This window comes from Phoca vitulina, unplaced genomic scaffold (assembly GCF_004348235.1).
Source record: "Phoca vitulina isolate PV1807 unplaced genomic scaffold, GSC_HSeal_1.0 scaffold24, whole genome shotgun sequence".
NCBI lineage: Eukaryota > Metazoa > Chordata > Mammalia > Carnivora > Phocidae > Phoca > Phoca vitulina.
Genome location: NW_022589727.1, coordinates 27573294 through 27591309, shown reverse-complemented (window position 1 = coordinate 27591309; position 18016 = coordinate 27573294). Strand labels below are relative to the sequence as shown.

The window sequence follows — 18016 nt, the reverse complement described above, 5'->3', positions numbered from 1 at the left end:
TTGATGAGATAAAACTGCAAAACCTCTCCTGACGACTCTTCACAGCAGGAATTCTGCAGCAAGCCTGCATTGTTTCAAGAGCAGAGATTAAGAGAGTGGGTATACAAAAGTTTCTGGCACCTTCTCTCACTCTCCCCAGTCTGTTCTGGACATTAAGAATTTGTTTCAGCAGAGTCATAGCCTAATGATGCATGTTAAAATACCCTCAACACTGGGAGAAGTGGTCCCATTAAGTTTTCTAGCAATCTCTGAGATGCCAGAATGCATAACTTTAAATTAATTGAAGATACTTTGGGATCATGGTGTTCACAAGTAGTAATTAACATATGTTGGGTTTCTACAAGAATCTAGTTGTTTGGTTTGATTTTAGATTGTATCATTATGTCCTGAAGTTAAACAGTCAGGGCTATATTTTTGCATGCTTAAAATTGACATTCGTTCGTTTTGATGTCTTTATCTTTAGATTCATACATCACTAATCAATGGCAGACCAAGCGCTGATGATCTTTCACCCAAGTTGTTGGAGTTCACTTCCGCACGATACATTCGCCTTCGCTTACAGCGCATTAGAACCCTCAATGCCGATCTCATGACCCTCAGCCACCGTGACCCTAAAGACCTTGATCCTATTGTTACAAGACGAGTAAGTCTATGGCAGGGCTCCCCCATTGTGAAAAGTTTATTTTGTTTAAGGAAAATAGACTTTTCTTTTTGATTGGCTTTGTCCTCCCAGGTTGGCCTTTTTTTTCTTATTTCATTGAAAATCATTACATATGCTTTGTTTAACATGCCACCTTTCTAAACTAGGGGATGGTTCTGACATTGTGCCCTTGGGCTCCCTCCCCCCATCCCATAATGCCATTCTGTAGTGAATGTTGTGGTATTGCTCTTCACACTCTGGTCTGACTCCACATCTGATCTTCAGCAAGTAAGCTGTTGTTTTTTCACTTAAAAGGAAATTTTAAAGTTTGAGTTATAATTTACATTCAAGAAGATGTACAGATTTTAAGTGTATAGTAAATGTACAAGGCTTGTGTGGACAAACATTTTCAAATCCCTTGGATAAACTAGGAGTGGAATTACTGAGTTATGGGGTAGCTGTGTGTTTAATATTTAAGAATTTGTGAAGCCTTATGGAAAATTGTACCATTTTGCAGACCAGGAACATGTGAGAGTGCTGTTGTATGACACACTGTCACAGATTTGTGTTGTCAATCCATTTTCACATCAGCCATTCTGATGTGCATATGGTGACAGCTCCTTGTGATGTTAATTTGCATTTCCCTGATGACACATGTGAGCAGGTGCTTATTGGTATCTGATCGAATATTTTTGTCCATTTTTCATTTGGGTCATTTTGTCTCCTTATTACAGAGCTATAAAAGACTTTTATATATTTTGTGTACAAGTCCTTTGTCAGATATCCACATTGCAAATATCTTCTCTGTCTGGAGCTTGCTTATTCACTTTCCCATGACATTTGAGAGGTTTTAATTTTAATGAAGTCCAAAGTATTATTTTTTCTTTAATACTTAATGCTTTCTGTGCCTTTCTGAAAACGACTTTTTAAATTCCAGGTTTGCAAAGCTGTTATCCTATGCTTCTGTCTAGTAGCTTTATAGTTTTAGCTTTTACATCTATTGTCTTTCAAATTAATTTTTGTGTTTGGTGTGAAGTAGAGGTCAAGGCTCTTTGTTTCCCTGTATATGCATGCAACTGTTCCGGCACCATTCGTCTTTATGCCAATAACAAACTTTTTCAATTGCTGTGGTTTTTTAGACTTAAGTCTTGAAGTCAGGTACTAAAATAGTCCAAATGAGTTCTTTTTCAATATCTCTGGCTATTCTAGATTCATTTTATCTCCTTATAAATTTTAGAATGGGTTTGTTACTTTCTGCCCCCCCAAAAAATCCTGCTAAGATTTTCATTGGGATTCCACTGGATTAATAGATCAGTTTGGGAAGGATTTTGGAAGACACTTTGATAATATTGGATCATCTAATCCATGAACATGCTGTATCTCTCCACCTGTCTGGGTCCTCTGTAGTTTCTCTTGGCAATGTTTCATTATTTGTTTATTAGTACATCTATTATTCAATGTATTCTTAATATACATTTTTGCCTGTTAGCCTTAATAGATTGCTTTCTAAATTTTATTTTCCATTTCTTCATTGCTAGTGTATAGAAATACAGTCCAATTTTTAATTGATTTTACATATTAAGACATTGCTAAAGTCACAGATTATTTCTAGTGGGTTTTGTTTTTGGTTTTTGGTTTTTTTTTTTTTTTTTGTTGTTGTTGTTTTAGGTTTTCCCAAGTACACAATAATATCATCTACAAATAATGAGAGTTTGGCCTTACTGTGCACTTTTTATGTCTTTGATTTCTTTTTCCTTGCATTATTGAGCTGGCTGGCACCTCCCATAGATGTGGAATGGAAATGGTGAGAACAGATTGTAAGAAGAAAACACTTAATCTTTCACTGCTAGCTCTCAGGTTTTCATGGATTCCCTTTATTATGGCTGAGCAGATTCTCTTCTACTGGCTTGCCAGCTTTTTTTAATGAATGGTGGTAAATTCTGTAACATGTGTTTTGTGACTCTATTGAAATGATCAAATGATTTTTTTCTCCTTTATTCTGTTAATATGGTGATTTACATTTACTAATTTTTGTGTGTTGAACTAACTTTGCATTTGGGGGGAAAATTCTACTTGGCCATGAGTTATTATCCTTTGTATAAAGTACTATATTCAATTGTATAGTGCTGTATTCAGTATTTTTTAGGGTTATCAGTTATGGGTTTTGAATATGACTGCCTGGTATGAGGTGCAGCCAAGTTAAGAATTTCTTTTCGACTCATTTGTTTTCTGTTGGTGAGTTCATTTGGGCATTATTTGTTTGAAATCAACACAAGGATTTTTGTGCATGAAATATAATTTAAAATGTGTCTCTAATTATTTTTAGGTTACCAATAACTGCTGAGCTATATGTTGGAGAGCCCAACATTTTCTTTGAACTGAAATAGGAGAGGCCTTAATTTTTCTTTGTCACTTTCTTTTTCCTTAGTATTACTATTCAGTCAAAGACATTTCTATTGGAGGAATGTGTATTTGTTATGGCCATGCTAGTAGCTGTCCATGGGATGAAACTACAAAGGTGAGTTCTAGTATTTTACAGTTTATTAAAACTTTAAAATAGGAGTTACAGCTATAGTGTTTGCCTTACTGTTTTTTTACTCAAGTCAGATGTTGAAAGGTATAAAATCATGGTGCAAAAAATATTTTTCAGATAATTTAACTGATTTCATTTTTTTGAACAATTTTATCCCACTTTCTTTGGAGGATATATTTCTTTTTTGTTTTGTTTTGTTTTCTTTTCCTAGTATGTCCAGCACAAAGATTTTTTTCATCATGATAAGCATACACTTTAATCTCTATCACCTATTTCCTATTTCTCCCATTACTCCACACCCCTCCCCTCTGATAACCATCGGTTTGTTATCTGTAATTAAGAGTCTGTTTCTTGGTTTGCCTCTGTCTCTCTTTTTTTACCTTTGCTCATTTGCTTTTTTTCTTAAATTCTACATGAGCATATGGTATTTGTCTTTCTCTGGCTGACTTATTTCACTTGGCATTACACTCCCTAGCTCTATCCATGTTGCAAATGGCAAGACTTCATTCTTTTTTATGGCTGGATAATATTCCATTGTATAGATACGTACTGCTTCTTCTTAATTCATTCATCTATTGATGGACACTTGAGCTGCTTCCATAGTTTGGCTATTGTAAATAATGCTGCAATAAACATAAGGTGCGCGTCTCCCTTTGAATTAGCATTTTGGTATTTATTAGGTAAATACCCAGTAGTGCAATTACTGGATCATAGGGTAGTTCTATTTTTAATTTTTCAAGGAACCTCCATACTGTTTTCCAGAGTGGCTGCACCAGTTTGCATTCCTACCAAGAGTACAAGAGGATTCCCCTTTCTCTGGATCCTCGCCAGCACTTGTTGTTTCTTGTGTTGTTGATTTTAGCCATTCTGACCGATGTGAGGTGGTATCTCATTGTAGCTTTGATTTGCATTTCCCTGATGATGAGTGATGTTGAGCATCTTTTCATGTGTCTATTAGTCATCTGGATGTCTTCTTTGGAAAAATATCTGTTCATGTCTTCTGCCCATTTTTTAATTGGATTATTTGTTTTTTGGGTGTTGAATTGTATCAGTTCTTTATATATTTTGGATACTAACTCTTTATTGGATATGTCATTGCAAATGTCTTCTCCCATTCAGTAGGTTGCCTTTTAGTTTTATTAATTGTTTTATTTGCTGTGCAGAAACTTTTTATTTTGATGTAGTCCCAATAGTTTATTTTTGCTTTTATTTCCCTTGCCTTAGGAGACATATCTAGGAAATTGTTACTATGGTCTATGTCAGAGAAATTACTGCCTGTGCTCTCTTCGAGGATTTTTATGGTTTCAGGTCTCACATTTAGGTCGTTAATCCATTTTGACTTTATTTTTGTGTATGGTAAAAGAAAGTGGTCCAGTGTCATTCTTCTGCATGTAGCTGACCAATTTTCCCAACACCCATTTGTTGAAGATACTGTCTTTTTCCCATTGTATATTCCTTCCTCCTTTGTCAAAGATTAATTGACCATATAATTGTGGGTTTATTTCTTGGTTTTCTATTTGAGTCCATTGATCTATAGTACCATACTGTTTTAATTACTACCACTTTGTCATATAACTTGAAATCTGGAATTGTGATACCTCCTGTTTTATTTTTAATTTTCAAGATTGCTTTGGCTGATTGAGATCTTTTTTTTTTTTTTTTATTTGAGAGAGAGAGAATGAGAGAGAGCACATGAGAGGGGGGAGGGTCAGAGGGAGAAGCAGACTCCCTGCCGAGCAGGGAGCCCAATGTGGGACTCGATCCAGGGACTCCAGGATCATGACCTGAGCCGAAGGCAGTCGCTTAACCAACTGAGCCACCCAGGCACCCTGATTGAGATCTTTTATGGTTCCATACAAATTGCAGGATTGTTCTAATTCTGTGAAAAATGCTGTTGGTAATTTGATAGGGATTGCATTAAATCTGTAGATTTCTTTGGGTAGTATAGGCATTGTAACAACATTCGTTCATCCAATCCATGAGTGTGGAATTTCTTTCCATTTTTTTGTGTCGTCTTGAATTTCTTTCATCGGTGTTTTATTGTTTTCAGAGTACAGCTCTTTCACCTTTTTGGTTAAGTTTACTCCTAGATGTTTTATTGCTTTTGGTGTAATTGTAAATGGGATTGCTTTCTTAATTTCCTTTTCTGTGGCTTTATTATTAGTGTATAGCAATGCAACAGATTTCTGTACATTAATTTTGTGTCCTGCAACTTTGCTGAATTCATTTATTAGTTCTAGTGGTTTTTTGGTGGAGTCTTTGGGGTTTTCCATATATACTAACATGCCATCTGCAAATAGAGCTTTACTTCTTCCTTACCAATTTGGATGCCTTTTATTTCTTTTATTTATTTTTTGTTTGGAAGATGTATTTCTAATTAAGTATTTACTGTGAAATTTTTGTGGTAAAATACACATAACATAAAATTTACCATTTTAACCATTTTCAAGTATACAATTCAGTGGCCTAATGATCTTTGAAGATCTTTTCTCTATAAGACTGTCAAGCTAAAACCATGCACAGTTATAAATTATGCTTCTATTTTTTAAAAGAATTGTTCCCCTCCTCCCATTTTCTTCCTCTTCCATGTTTGTGGTACTAAATCAAGAGAAAATCAAATTTACCCATTTTAACATAATACTAAGTGAATAGTATGAGACCCTGTCTCCTCTTAAATAATTTTTATGAAGCGACTTGTTATTTTCCCCCCCCAGTCTTTGTAATTCTCTGACTCTTGAATAGGATTATCCTCTTTTGAGGCTGAAACCTAGGAAGATCAAGAAAGTTATTAATAAGAGCTTATAAACCCTGAATATCCATGCATCTTACTTGGAAAACTTTTTGTTCATGAACCCATTTTATTTTTAGTTTTGTTTTATTCCTCCTCACTTCTGTTTGTAACCAGGTCGTGTGTGTATATTTTTCTCTAAAAATGAATGTCTCTATGCTTTGATGAAGCCACATGTCCTCAGGTATACTGTCATGCAGGATATGTGACCATGATCAGTTCTTTTCAAAATAAAGTTATGCGGGGCGCCTGGGTGGCTCAGTCGGTTAAGCGTCTGCCTTCGGCTCAGGTCATGATCCCAGGGTCCTGGGATGGAGCCCCCCATCGGGCTCCCTGCTCAGTGGGGAGTCTGTTTCTTCCTCCCCTTCTGCCCCTCTTCCTGCTTGTGCACGCGCTCGCACACGCTCTCTCTTTCTCTCTCTCTCTTTTTCTCTCTCTCAAATAAAATCTTAAAAAATAAATAAATAAAGTTACGAAAAATATACAGGTTAATTTCCAGATGTCATTTTGTATTCTCCATTTCTAGAAGCTACAGTGTCAGTGTGAGCATAACACCTGCGGAGAGAGCTGCAGTAGGTGTTGTCCAGGGTACCACCAACAGCCCTGGCGGCCCGGCACCGTTTCTGCTGGGAACACATGTGAAAGTAGGTCTACTGAGAATGGAAGGATATAGTGTTTTTCCTTCTTAACATGCTTACTTTGATGATGACTTAACATTGGGACTAGGACGTAACTTGTTTTTTTAAATATTCAAATAGTTCCCAAAGTTACATATTACCTGAATATGATTTAAAGTATTGAGACCTACCTGTATCTTTAGGGATTTGCTATTTTATCTCGGGTTCCTCTTCCCATATATGGATGTATTCTTTACCTAATTTGGATTTAATTTTTAAGTAGGCAATACATTCACACGATTCCAACATCCACCAATATATACAAAATACGTAGTGAAAAATATTCCTTCCACTGTCTCCATCCTATGTTCTTCCTGAAATTTTTATGCAAATAAAACCTACATCAACATATCCCCACCCCCAATGTAGTTCATACATGGGGCCTGACATGCTTGCATGTTATCCTACATATGGCTTTTATGTTTAACAGTATGTCTTGAAAATCTTTCTGTGTTAGCAATATGAAATGCTGTTCTTATTTTTATTTTATTTATTTTTTTATTTCAATTCCAGTATAATTAACACACAGTGTTATGTTAGTTTCAGGTGTACAATATAGTGATTCAACAATTCTATACATTCATTACTCAGTGCTCATCATGATGAGTACGTCTTCATCCCCTTCACCTACTTCACCCATCCCCCCACCCAACTCCCTTCTGGTAACCACTAGTTTGTTCTCTATTTGAATGCTGTTTTTAAAAACAGTACCACTGAATTCCATTAAATGGATGCAATATAATTAAAAGAGCTACCTATCCATGGATAGTTCATGTGTTCCCAGTCTTTTTTAACACAAACAGTGATGCGATGATTAAGCCTGTACACATCACTCATAAGTGCAGGTACTTCTGCGGGATTGTGATCCCAGAAGATAGGTTGAGGGGTCAAATGGGTGTGCATGTGTATAATTTTGATGACTACTCCCAATCGTCCTCAATAAGATTGCCCATATCCTATTAAATTTACTTATTCTGGAATTTTAATTTAATTTACGGTCATAGAAACTTAGGGAAGGAAGGGTTTTCTTTATATAGGACATAATAAATATATTAATTGAGATGTTAAAATTCTCCTAGAATGTAATTGTCACAATAAAACTCAAGACTGTTACTATGATGAAAGTGTTGCAAATCAGAGGAGAAGTTTAAATACTGCTGGACAGTTCCGAGGAGGAGGGGTTTGCGTCAATTGCCTGCAGAACACCATGGGGATCAATTGTGAAACCTGTATTGATGGATATTATAGACCATACAAGGTGAGAGTGTTTCTTCACCAAGGCTGAATTTCATTGCCTTTTCAAGGTGGAAAAGAGATTTTGCCAACGGTCAACTTCAATATTGTAAACTCATTCCCTTCTGTAATATTTCCTTTATATTCTTATTCTGCTAGTAGCATTTTTTGGATATCTGTTTCCTGCTCTGTCTGTCCTGTGTTCTTGCTCAGAGTAGGATGTTCACTTGTTATTTAACTTGGATTTGGGGCCCTACTGGCTGTGTAATCTTGGTTTTGTAATACTAACTGTGAATGGGAAGAGTCAGCCAAAAACTATTGCAGCTGTATCTTGCCTGTAGGAAGTGCTCAGTCCATCCTCAGCTGACCTAATATGTAGTTACCACCTGGCTCCCTGTGGAGGTCTGGTCTAGGTGATGCTTATACATGGCTGTGAGAGAGAGCGGAGGGGAGCCCCATAACAGTGGTCATGAGAAAGAATGGCACTCTGCTAATGATACTGGCTACTGTCCCATCAAAAAATGTTTGGGGCTTTCTGGCGTGAGCTCGCATTATTTTCCTGAGACCTACACTCCCTGGGTATACAAAATCATTATAATAGTCACATCTTGAGTGAAAAGCCAGTACCTTGTCATTGGTATTATTGTTGATATTATTGCTAATATTGCTGATAATTCTAGTAAGATAATCCAGGACAAACTCTGCCTTTCAGGTGTCTCCTTATGAGGACAACCCTTGTCGTGCCTGTGACTGTGACCCTTTTGGGTCCCTCAGTTCTGTCTGTATTAAAGATGAGCTCCAATCTGGCTTACACAAAGGTAAGTCCTTGATTGGTTTTTGTGCTTGAATTGATTTTTTTTTTTTTTTTTTTTTGTGGAAGATTTGTACCTGGTGGAACTATCATAATTGGATAGAAATTGAGTGATATGATTCTCTATTGATTCTTTTGTTTACAAAATACTTACCAAGCAGTTACTATGTGTCAGGCAATTCTTTAGGGCCCAGGAATATGTACTTGAACAAGATGATCAAAATTCCTGCTCACAGACAGACACTCAACGAACAAGTACATGCATAATATAACTCTGGGTAGGGAGGAGTCCTGTGGGCATGAAGCAAAATTGGGAGTCGTGATTGGAGGGAGATGGGGTGTAAAGAGGGCAATGTTGGGGTGATGAAATGACATTTGAGTAGATAATTGAGCATTTGATGAGAGAAGAAATAAGGCTCAGTTTAAAGCCATATGGGGAACACAGTAAATAGCAATCCCTCTATTTAGCTCTTAGAAGACACTCACAAGGCTTTTGCATACATCATCTCGCAAAGCAAACAAATTTTCCTGCTAACTTTGTAAATGTCAGTGTTCTTTCTGTTACGAAAACTGGCAAAGGACTTGCAAATACCAGAATCTCCTGAAAAGGTTGCATCTGTTCAAAGACTTCTGTGACCTCATCAAATTCTCAGTCACTAGCAGTTAAAATGGATATTGATCAGCTGGGAAGGATGTGCCAACCAGGGGGCCCACCCACAATGCGGAGGGTAATTTACACAATTGAATTAATCCTTACACAGGACTGGTAATGGGATGCTAATGATAATGAGGATGATGTTGATTGTAGTCACAATTACCCTTGATTAGGTTCATTTTAAGAAATATATCATTTAAACATTCAGTCATAGCAGATATAAATTATTTAATGCATTTTATAGGGAAGGAAGCTGTAGCTCAGAGCAGTTAAGGAACTTGGCTGACGTTACACAGCTGAAAGTTTCAGAGCTGCCATTAAAATCAGGGATAGTGCTCATTGCCCTTTACCATTTCCCTTGTGCTTTCAAAAACAACAACAACAACAAAAAAAAACCAACAACAGCTTTATTTTGTGATACAGTTCACTACCATACAATTCACCAGTTTAAAGTGTATGATTCAGTGTTTTTTTGGTATATTTGTGGGTGCAACCATCAACACAGCCCACTATATACCATTTTCATTACCCCATAAAGAAACCCCTTCCCTGTTGGTAATCACTCCCCACTTCCCTCCATGCCCTCCGCCCCAGCCCTAGGCAACCACTGATCTTTCTCTCCACAGATTTGCTTATTCTGGACATTTCATATAAACAGAACCATACAATGTATGGTCTTTTGAGACTGGCTTCTTTTACTTAGCATCATGTTTTCAAGGTTTATCCATGCTGTAGCCTCCATTAGTACTTTGGTCCTTTTTTTTTCTTTTTCTTTTCTGAATACTACTCTATCGTATGTATGTACCACATTTTATATAGCCATCCATCAGTTCATGAGTATTTCATTTGTTTCCACTTTTTGGTTATTATGAATAATGCTGCTACAAACATTCATGTCTAACTTTTTTGTGGATGTATGTTTTCATTGTTCTTAGATAAATGATTAGGAGTGGAATTGCTGGGTCATAGAGTAACTCTATGTTGCATATTTTGAAAAAGTGCCAAACTGTTTTCCAAAGTCACGGTACAATTTGACATTCCCACCAGACTCTGTTTTTCATCTCTGTTTTCTTTTTTTAAACTAAGGGTTGACAAACTGTGGTCCATGGGCCATATCTGGCAAACCACCAGTTTTTGTAAGTAAAGTTGTATTGGAACAGAGCTATGCCCATCTGTTGCCTGCTCCCAAGCACTTAGGGCAAAGTTGAGTAATTGCAACAGAGATCCTTTCGCCAAAAAGCTTGAAATATTTCGTCTCTGGCCCTTTGCAGAAATAGTTTGTCAACCCCTGCTTTAACCTTTTTACCCTCCTGTTGGGCCATTGCCATCCTTTTCTTCCCAGGGAAGCGGCCAGGTCAATGTCCATGCAAGGAAGGCTATGCAGGAGAAAAATGTGATCGCTGCCAATTTGGTTACAAGGCTTACCCAGCCTGCGTCCGCTGTGAGTGCAGTCGGGCTGGGAGTGTGAATGAGGACCCATGCTCAGAGCCTTGTCTTTGTAAGGTATGCGTGGGGGTTAAAGATGACCCTGAATTTCTTTTGAGGTATCCTAAGAAAGCAACACATTCCATAGGTTAAGGTGATCAGTTCTTGAGCAAAGCAGCAAGGTTTAAATAGAACTCTGCTTCCCCATACCTTCCTGAGAAGCATGACATTATGTCACAGTCTATGTCCTTGGCCTTAGATGGGCACCCAGTTTGCTTTTTTGGTGCCTTCTGGGCAGTGGCCATCTATTCCGGAGGTATTTCTGTGACTTCCAAGATGAAACCAAATACTGCATTTCTTAGGCCTGGGCCATTATCTCTTCTGACATTCTGTTCCAGCCTAATGTTTAGAGGAGAACCAGGTAAATACTAAATTTGTAAAAATGTCAAATAAGGCAGATATGTTATTTTGGATTTCTCTTAAAAAGAAATTGGACAATGATAAAAAACACAGTCATTGGGTACCATGGAGGTGGGGGTTTTTTGCTATCTGATATTAATAGCCATTTCCCCATGATAACCATAATTTATGAGACTTCCCATTATATCTTCTGTGCTTCTTCCCATGTAAGCAGAGTCTTGAGCACATTTTATAAGTGACTGAAAATAATCTTGAGCATTTATTAATAAGACAAACAATTATATAGCCCTCCTCGGGTTTTAAAATTCTCGAAAGATCAGCAAAAATGGAAGGTTTCAAACAAAACAATATGAAAAAAGTCATTTCAATATAAATGACCGAGCTCTAGGATCCTGACCCTCATTCTTGCCTACAAAATTAAGTGGTCATAATTTCAAAATATCTGTTTTGGAAATAATGACTTCATGAGGCTTTACGTCTCCTCAGAGTATCTATTTATTTACCTGTTTCTCTGGATCACCAAACACCTTTCTTGTTAATGTCACTTTATTCTATCTATCTAGACTCACTGGTTTCAAATCTTTTCTCTACTCCATGCAGGAAAATGTTGAGGGAGACAATTGTGACCTCTGCAAGCCAGGATTCTATAACTTGAAGGAGAGAAACCCCGAGGGCTGCTCAGAGTGCTTCTGCTTTGGCGTTTCTGACGTCTGTGACAGCCTTTCTTGGTCCATCAGTCAGGTGCGGGTACCTTCCCCGAGTCCGGATTTAAGACACGCACCACCTCAAAGGAGCTCTCTGGGAGCTGTGTTCTAAAGCAAGGGGGCTGCCTTTCCCTGTACCACCACTCCCGGCCGTTTGGAATGACATTGGCATGGATCAGAGGCAGCCGGCTACTAAAGTGTCACAGAAGTTTCTTTCTTGGTCATGTGTTTGTTCCTACATATATTTCCCTATCCAAACAATAGGATGTTATGATACTGTAGAATGTATCATGTCTCAATTTCTTCTGTGGGGAAATGCATCTGGTTGTGGGGTCAGAGGTGAGTTCTGGGACCCACTGCTCCACACTGGTCTCAGGCCAGGACATGGGTTCATGCAGAATTTTCTAGCTCAGAGAACCTGGTGAGGGTAGGAATAACAACAGGTGACATAGGGATTATGAGGGCAGGCAACTGATTCCTCAGTTGTTCTGGGAATGAGGAGTCCTAGGGGGATGCCAAATGGTGCCGGGGAGGACAGTGTGATGGCCCGAGGTTAGGGAGGACCGCAGGGCACAGGGCTCATCCGTGGTAACCACCTGGCCTCCCCATGGCCATCTTGGGAAAGCTGTATTCAGGGTAGGGGGGTTGCTAGTCCCTGACTCTCCTTTCCCTCCCTCTCTCCCTCCCTCCCTCCCTGGCAGGTTGGTGAGGAGTGGGAGCAACATCGGGGAGGGAGTGGGAATCCCAATCGGTACCTAAGAATGAAGGTGAATCCCTGTGGCTGCCATGCTGGGGTGATGGCTTGTCATCTCTTTGTAAATGATAAATCAGGAGGATAGGATCTGGAGGTTATTTTTATACATTTTTCAGCTTTTTGGTAAAGCTGTTCAATGCATCTATTAAGATCCTTGCTATTTTTTTTTTTTTTAATCTAAAATATATATCTGTGTCTGTCACAGTTTTGCTCGCCAACTTGCTTATAATTGATCTGGGGATCTGGAGAGTGTTTGATTCATTCTCAGATTTTCTTGATCCTTTGACAAGTAGAAGGGTCATGAGTCGTGTGGTTCTGTGGCCACAGTGTGTTAACTCTGTCCTTAGCTAAGCTCTCTGGGTCTGTTTCTTCATTGTAGGGATATTAGTACTGGCCTGGGTGAAATCTCAGGGGACTTCAGTTTCATATTCTGAAATTCTGAATCTTTTTTTAAGGTGAAAGATATGTCTGGGTGGCTGGTCACTGACCTGATCAGTCCAAGCAAGATCCTGTCTCAGCAAGATGCGCTGGGTGGGCGTCATCGGATTAGCATCAACAACACGGTGGTCCTGCAGAGGCTGACTTCCAAGTATTACTGGTTGGCCCCGGAGGCCTACCTTGGAAATAAGGTAGGGCCATCGCCAGAAGTGACATCTTGGACAAAGATCTCAGAGCACATTAGGAAAGAACTTCTTGTTGGCAATTTAAGTCATCTCAGGGTCACTCGAGGGTTTGACAGATAATTATACAGCATTTACTTACACCTGACTCACATGGTCTTGCTTAGCCTTGGGTGACTTTATTACATCATTAGACTATGAACTTTGTTCTTGGCCACATTGGTCATAGGCAGGCTGCTGTAGGAAGTCTTGTCCCCTCCTCCCATGACAGGCTCTCCACTTTCCTCTGCGTTCCTGGATCACTTGGGCCTCTGTGAAGTGTTGGGCAAATTCCTGCTTTGTTTAGTTAGCCCTGTACTTTTCTTAGCCCCAGGGCTCAGTGGAGAGCCTGGCGCAGAAGGAACTTGGGCGGGACAGACTGGGCATTGGGGCTGGTATCCTGCCAGTTTCATTATCAAGACAGACTCTTTCTCACCTAACATTCACATTTAGCAAAGATAGAATACTTCCCATTTTAAGAAAATGCAAAGTGGTGATTCTACCAAGTGGAAATTTGGTTAATATGATTTAATCTGCCATTGTCCCCTTCTTCCTTACCAATCATGCCACTTCTTTTTTTTTTCTTTTTTTTTTTCTTTGAGACAGAGAGGGAGGGAGGGAGAGAGAGCGCGAGCGGGGGGAGGGGGCAGACAGAGAGAGAGAAGCAGACTCCCCGCTGAGCAGGGAGCCCCATATGGGGCTCCATCGCAGGACCCCAGAATCATGACCTGAACCAAAGGCAGTTTGGTTCAAAGGTTAGTTTACCTGAGTGAGCCACCCAGGCGCCCCCAATATTGCCACTTCTCTCCAGATTCTGATGATCCGAAAATATACTCCGTAGAATCTATCTCAGTGGCTCAAGCTCCGTGCTTACCTTCCCTGTGCATTTGGTTTGTTTTGAAGTAATGGTATATGTTTCATCGTAGTGCGGGTCTTATAGCTTGGGAAGTTTCTATTTCATTTATTGGCTATATTTTAATTTTACAACTTATTTTATTTAGACTTAGGTTTAAGTAGTGTTTATTTTGAAAACGATTCTTTTTTCCCATCAAATTATAATCCTAGAAGATGTGCTCTCTTTATAATGTGGTCTTATCACCAAAGGTCGGTGATCTTTTTTTTTTCTGTTAAGACCACTCTTGTAATTTTCTGGTGCAAAGACTGTATTCTGAGCCTGCTGTTGTGTCACACAGCTGTCACAAAGAACATCTCCGTTTTATATGAAAGGATATGACCAGGAGGAAAAACCTGTAGTCCATCTTTTAGCTGCTGAGTCCTGTTCCTTATTGTTCTTCTACAAGCAGTGCAAAGAGATCAGAATGTTGGGATTATCATCATGGATCTGACTCCTAAATCCTAAAAAATTTAAGTGAAATACACATCTCCTATGTGACTCACAGAAGTTGATGCTCGTTCACCTTGGGCTTTCTCTAAGAAGGAGCACATCTTTCTTCTGTACATTTAAATCACATCCTGCATTTTGGTAATATTGGTTAAACAACATACTCGTATAATATGCTTTCTTTTCACTGCCTTGCTGTGGACTCCCTTACGTACCGTGGCCACTTGGACACCTTGCAGCCGGGTTGTTTCCCGACGGATCCTGGCCACCACTTCCTCTTACAGAGGGTCTGTGGTCATGTGCCCTCCGTGTTCACTCTCGCTTACCTCTTTCAGCTGACTGCGTTTGGTGGCTTCCTCAAGTACACAGTGTCTTACGATGTTCCCGTGGAGACGGTGGACGGGGACCTCATGTCTTACGCTGATGTTATCATTAAGGTAGTTGCTTTCACATTGCTTTGCTGTAGAGCAGAAGGGCTTCTCTGGGGGACAGTTCATGACTCCAAGTGGTAAGGGAGGCCATAGTAGCGGGGAGCACAGGGCCAGGTGGCCGTTCAGCAAGGCTTTACCTCATCCAGGCACCACCAAGACTGGTGACAATTCTCTTTGGGCCCATTCCTGGAATTGCCTCAGGACAGCACATGGGGCTCTTCCCTCGATCCCTGAAGCTGACCCATCTTTTCACATTGAGAAGGGAGACGGGTTTGCTCTGACGTTGGAAGTACCCTGTCAGCCCTTTGAGTCCCTCTGTCTCCTCCTGCCACGTTGCCGCCCACATGAATGCTTAGCCAGTAGTGCTTGGCAGCGTGGGGACGGAAGATGGGTTCCCATTTTTGTCCTCAGCCACTGTACCCTCACTCCCCTCCGCCCCATCACTCAAAGACCCAGCTCAGCCTCACCGGAAATTTTCCCAAAGGTAAGAAACCACCTCAGGTTCTAGTCTGCAGTGTCTGCCCCCTCTACTGGTACCTTTATTTTTTATTTTTCTTTAAAGATTTTACTTATTTATTTGAGAGAGAGAGAGAACAAGTGGAGGGTGGAGGGAAGGGCAAAAGGAGAGGGAGAAGCAGGCTCCCTGCTGAGCAGGGAACCCAACATGGGATTGGATCCCAGGACCCTGGGATCATGACCTGAGCCGAAGGCAGACATTTAACTGACTGAGCCACCCAGACGTCCCTTTCTCCCAGCACCTTTAATGATGTGCACCCCCCATCCAGCCTGCGGCAAGTGGGATCGGGGTGACATAAAGCATTTTTGGGAATGGCAATTTTGTGGAAAGCTAGAGGTATCTTTATATACTTTTCTACTTTTGCTCTTCAGTTAAAGATGAGGGGTGTCAGATTCATTGCTTTGAGGAAAGCTATGGGCGCATACATGTTATTTCTCTTCTGAGATCCCAGCACAGGACCCAGGCTTTAGATTTATTCTCTGAATCCCTCTGAGGGGAATACAAGGAAATAGCTCTCCTCCGATCATTCCGAACCAAGAGTTATAGATACGATTACATGTTTGCCCTGAGAACCTAAGCACAAATGAAAAGCCACGTTGCTGAAAAGAAATTTGCTTTTATTTTTTGATCATGAAGTTGAATTACAAATGTATTTCCTCTTGGTTTAAATATTAGGGAAATGGACTCACTTTAAGCACCCAGGCTGAGGGCCTGGCATTACAACCATATGAAGAGTACTTGAACGTGGTCAGACTTGTGCCGGAGAACTTTCGAGATTTTAATAACAAAAGGGAGATAGATCGCGACCAGCTGATGACTGTCCTTGCCAACGTGACACATCTCTTGATTAGAGCCAACTACAATTCTGCAAAAATGGCTCTTTATAGGTGTGTATTGAAAGAGAGGGAAAGCTCATGGGAAGGGTCCTCAATCTCGTCTTCATCTATTAATAATGATGTATTTTCAGTGTAATATATTTTCCTTGATTATTTTAAGGGTACAACTAATGGAACTGGCTGCCTTAAAAAATATTTTTATTACTATAATTTTAGTGACGATGTAAGAACAGTGGTCCATGACAAGTGTGCCTCAGTAGGAGATCATCTTGACATCAGGATCAGAAACTTTCAGGGTGGTTTTCTGAGAAATGCCTGACAAGTTCACAATTGTCTGGACCACCTTGTATCTTGTTTTCACCCTCCTGTTGTTAATGGTCTTAGATTTTCCTGTCTATTTAAGCTAGTGTTCCCATCCTCGGTCATGTTATTACTTCCAGAAGGTCAATTTCTGGCAATGCCAGGCTACGGCTACGCATGCACGTTGGACTAAAGCAAACACAGAATTATACATTTAAGAACAATCTCTGTATTTGAGATAGGATGATTGAATGGGTTAGTTTTTCAGAAGTGTTTCAACTCAGACTGGGCAACATCAGACCCTTCCCACAGCTGTCTGGGCGACTACTCTTCTTTGCACCAAATGTTGCAAAGGCCTTCCAGAGAATACTGACAGCTTTCAGAAATCATATTGGTGGGAAAATCTGTAGTAACTTACAAAAGTCACATCACCTTTTTGTTTGAAGAAAACTTTAAGAATCCACCTTCATCAAGATGTTAGCTGTCATTTGCAGGTAGGCGTCTGAGTCACGGGATGACTCCTGTCTATTGGTAGGTTGGATTCTGTCTCTTTGGATACAGCCAGCCCTAACGTTATAGACCTGGCGCTGGCCACCGAGGTGGAGCACTGCGAATGTCCCCAAGGCTACGGAGGGATCTCCTGTGAGGTAAGCCTCCTCTTCTTCCCTTCCTGTCTCCTTTTGTTCTTTCCTAAGGAGAAAAAAAGCACATTAAAGGTGATACAATAACCCGCACTTGAATTTTAACTTTAGAAACCTAACATTTGGCTGAGACTTTGGGCAGCTTTAGGAATATTGGAAGTCACAATGTTTAAGGCAATCTGGTGCCTCTTCCAGGAGAGTCCTGGGACACGTGGAAGTGGCCTGATTTCAGTCTACCCTCTTACCTTAGTCAACCAGAAAGTTGCACTGCCCATGCCATAGTTTGCATTTCTAAGGAGGATTGAACTTGATTGTATCTGGACATTTACAAATCACCAGCGTGCCACCTAGAAAGCCAGGCCCGTTTTGAGACTTTTTATGGCCCCCAGCTAGGTTAACTTGGGTGACCTCTACTTCACAATGAAGTGTGTGAGAATGCGCTTGTGATCACCAGTAAAAGTAATCTGTCACTAAAAAAATTTTCTGAAATATATTTTGAAATTATTTGGACATGAATATTGATAATAACTCTCTCCTGCTGAGGACTTTCTATGTATTTGGCACGATCCTAACCTCTTTCTGTAGGAAAGAGCTAGGAAGTAGTTATATCAGGTTCCAAGCATCATGTGCACCATTAACCACCACACGGT

General features: G+C 39.9%; 1 protein-coding gene across 4 annotated transcripts in view; it reads left to right on the top strand.

Moving 5' to 3' along the window:
• LAMA1 (laminin subunit alpha 1) overlaps positions 1-18016 on the top strand; it is a 161537-nt gene that overhangs the window by 55243 nt on the left and 88278 nt on the right. For all 4 annotated transcript variants that reach the window (XM_032421153.1, XM_032421152.1, XM_032421154.1 and 1 more), the window contains exons 5-15: positions 464-643; positions 3069-3158; positions 6488-6605; positions 7718-7896; positions 8584-8689; positions 10680-10840; positions 11783-11923; positions 13096-13269; positions 14977-15078; positions 16265-16476; positions 17261-17372. In XM_032421153.1, coding sequence (XP_032277044.1) covers positions 464-643; positions 3069-3158; positions 6488-6605; positions 7718-7896; positions 8584-8689; positions 10680-10840; positions 11783-11923; positions 13096-13269; positions 14977-15078; positions 16265-16476; positions 17261-17372 — 1575 coding nt within the window. The remainder of the gene's footprint in view (positions 1-463; positions 644-3068; positions 3159-6487; positions 6606-7717; positions 7897-8583; positions 8690-10679; positions 10841-11782; positions 11924-13095; positions 13270-14976; positions 15079-16264; positions 16477-17260; positions 17373-18016) is intronic.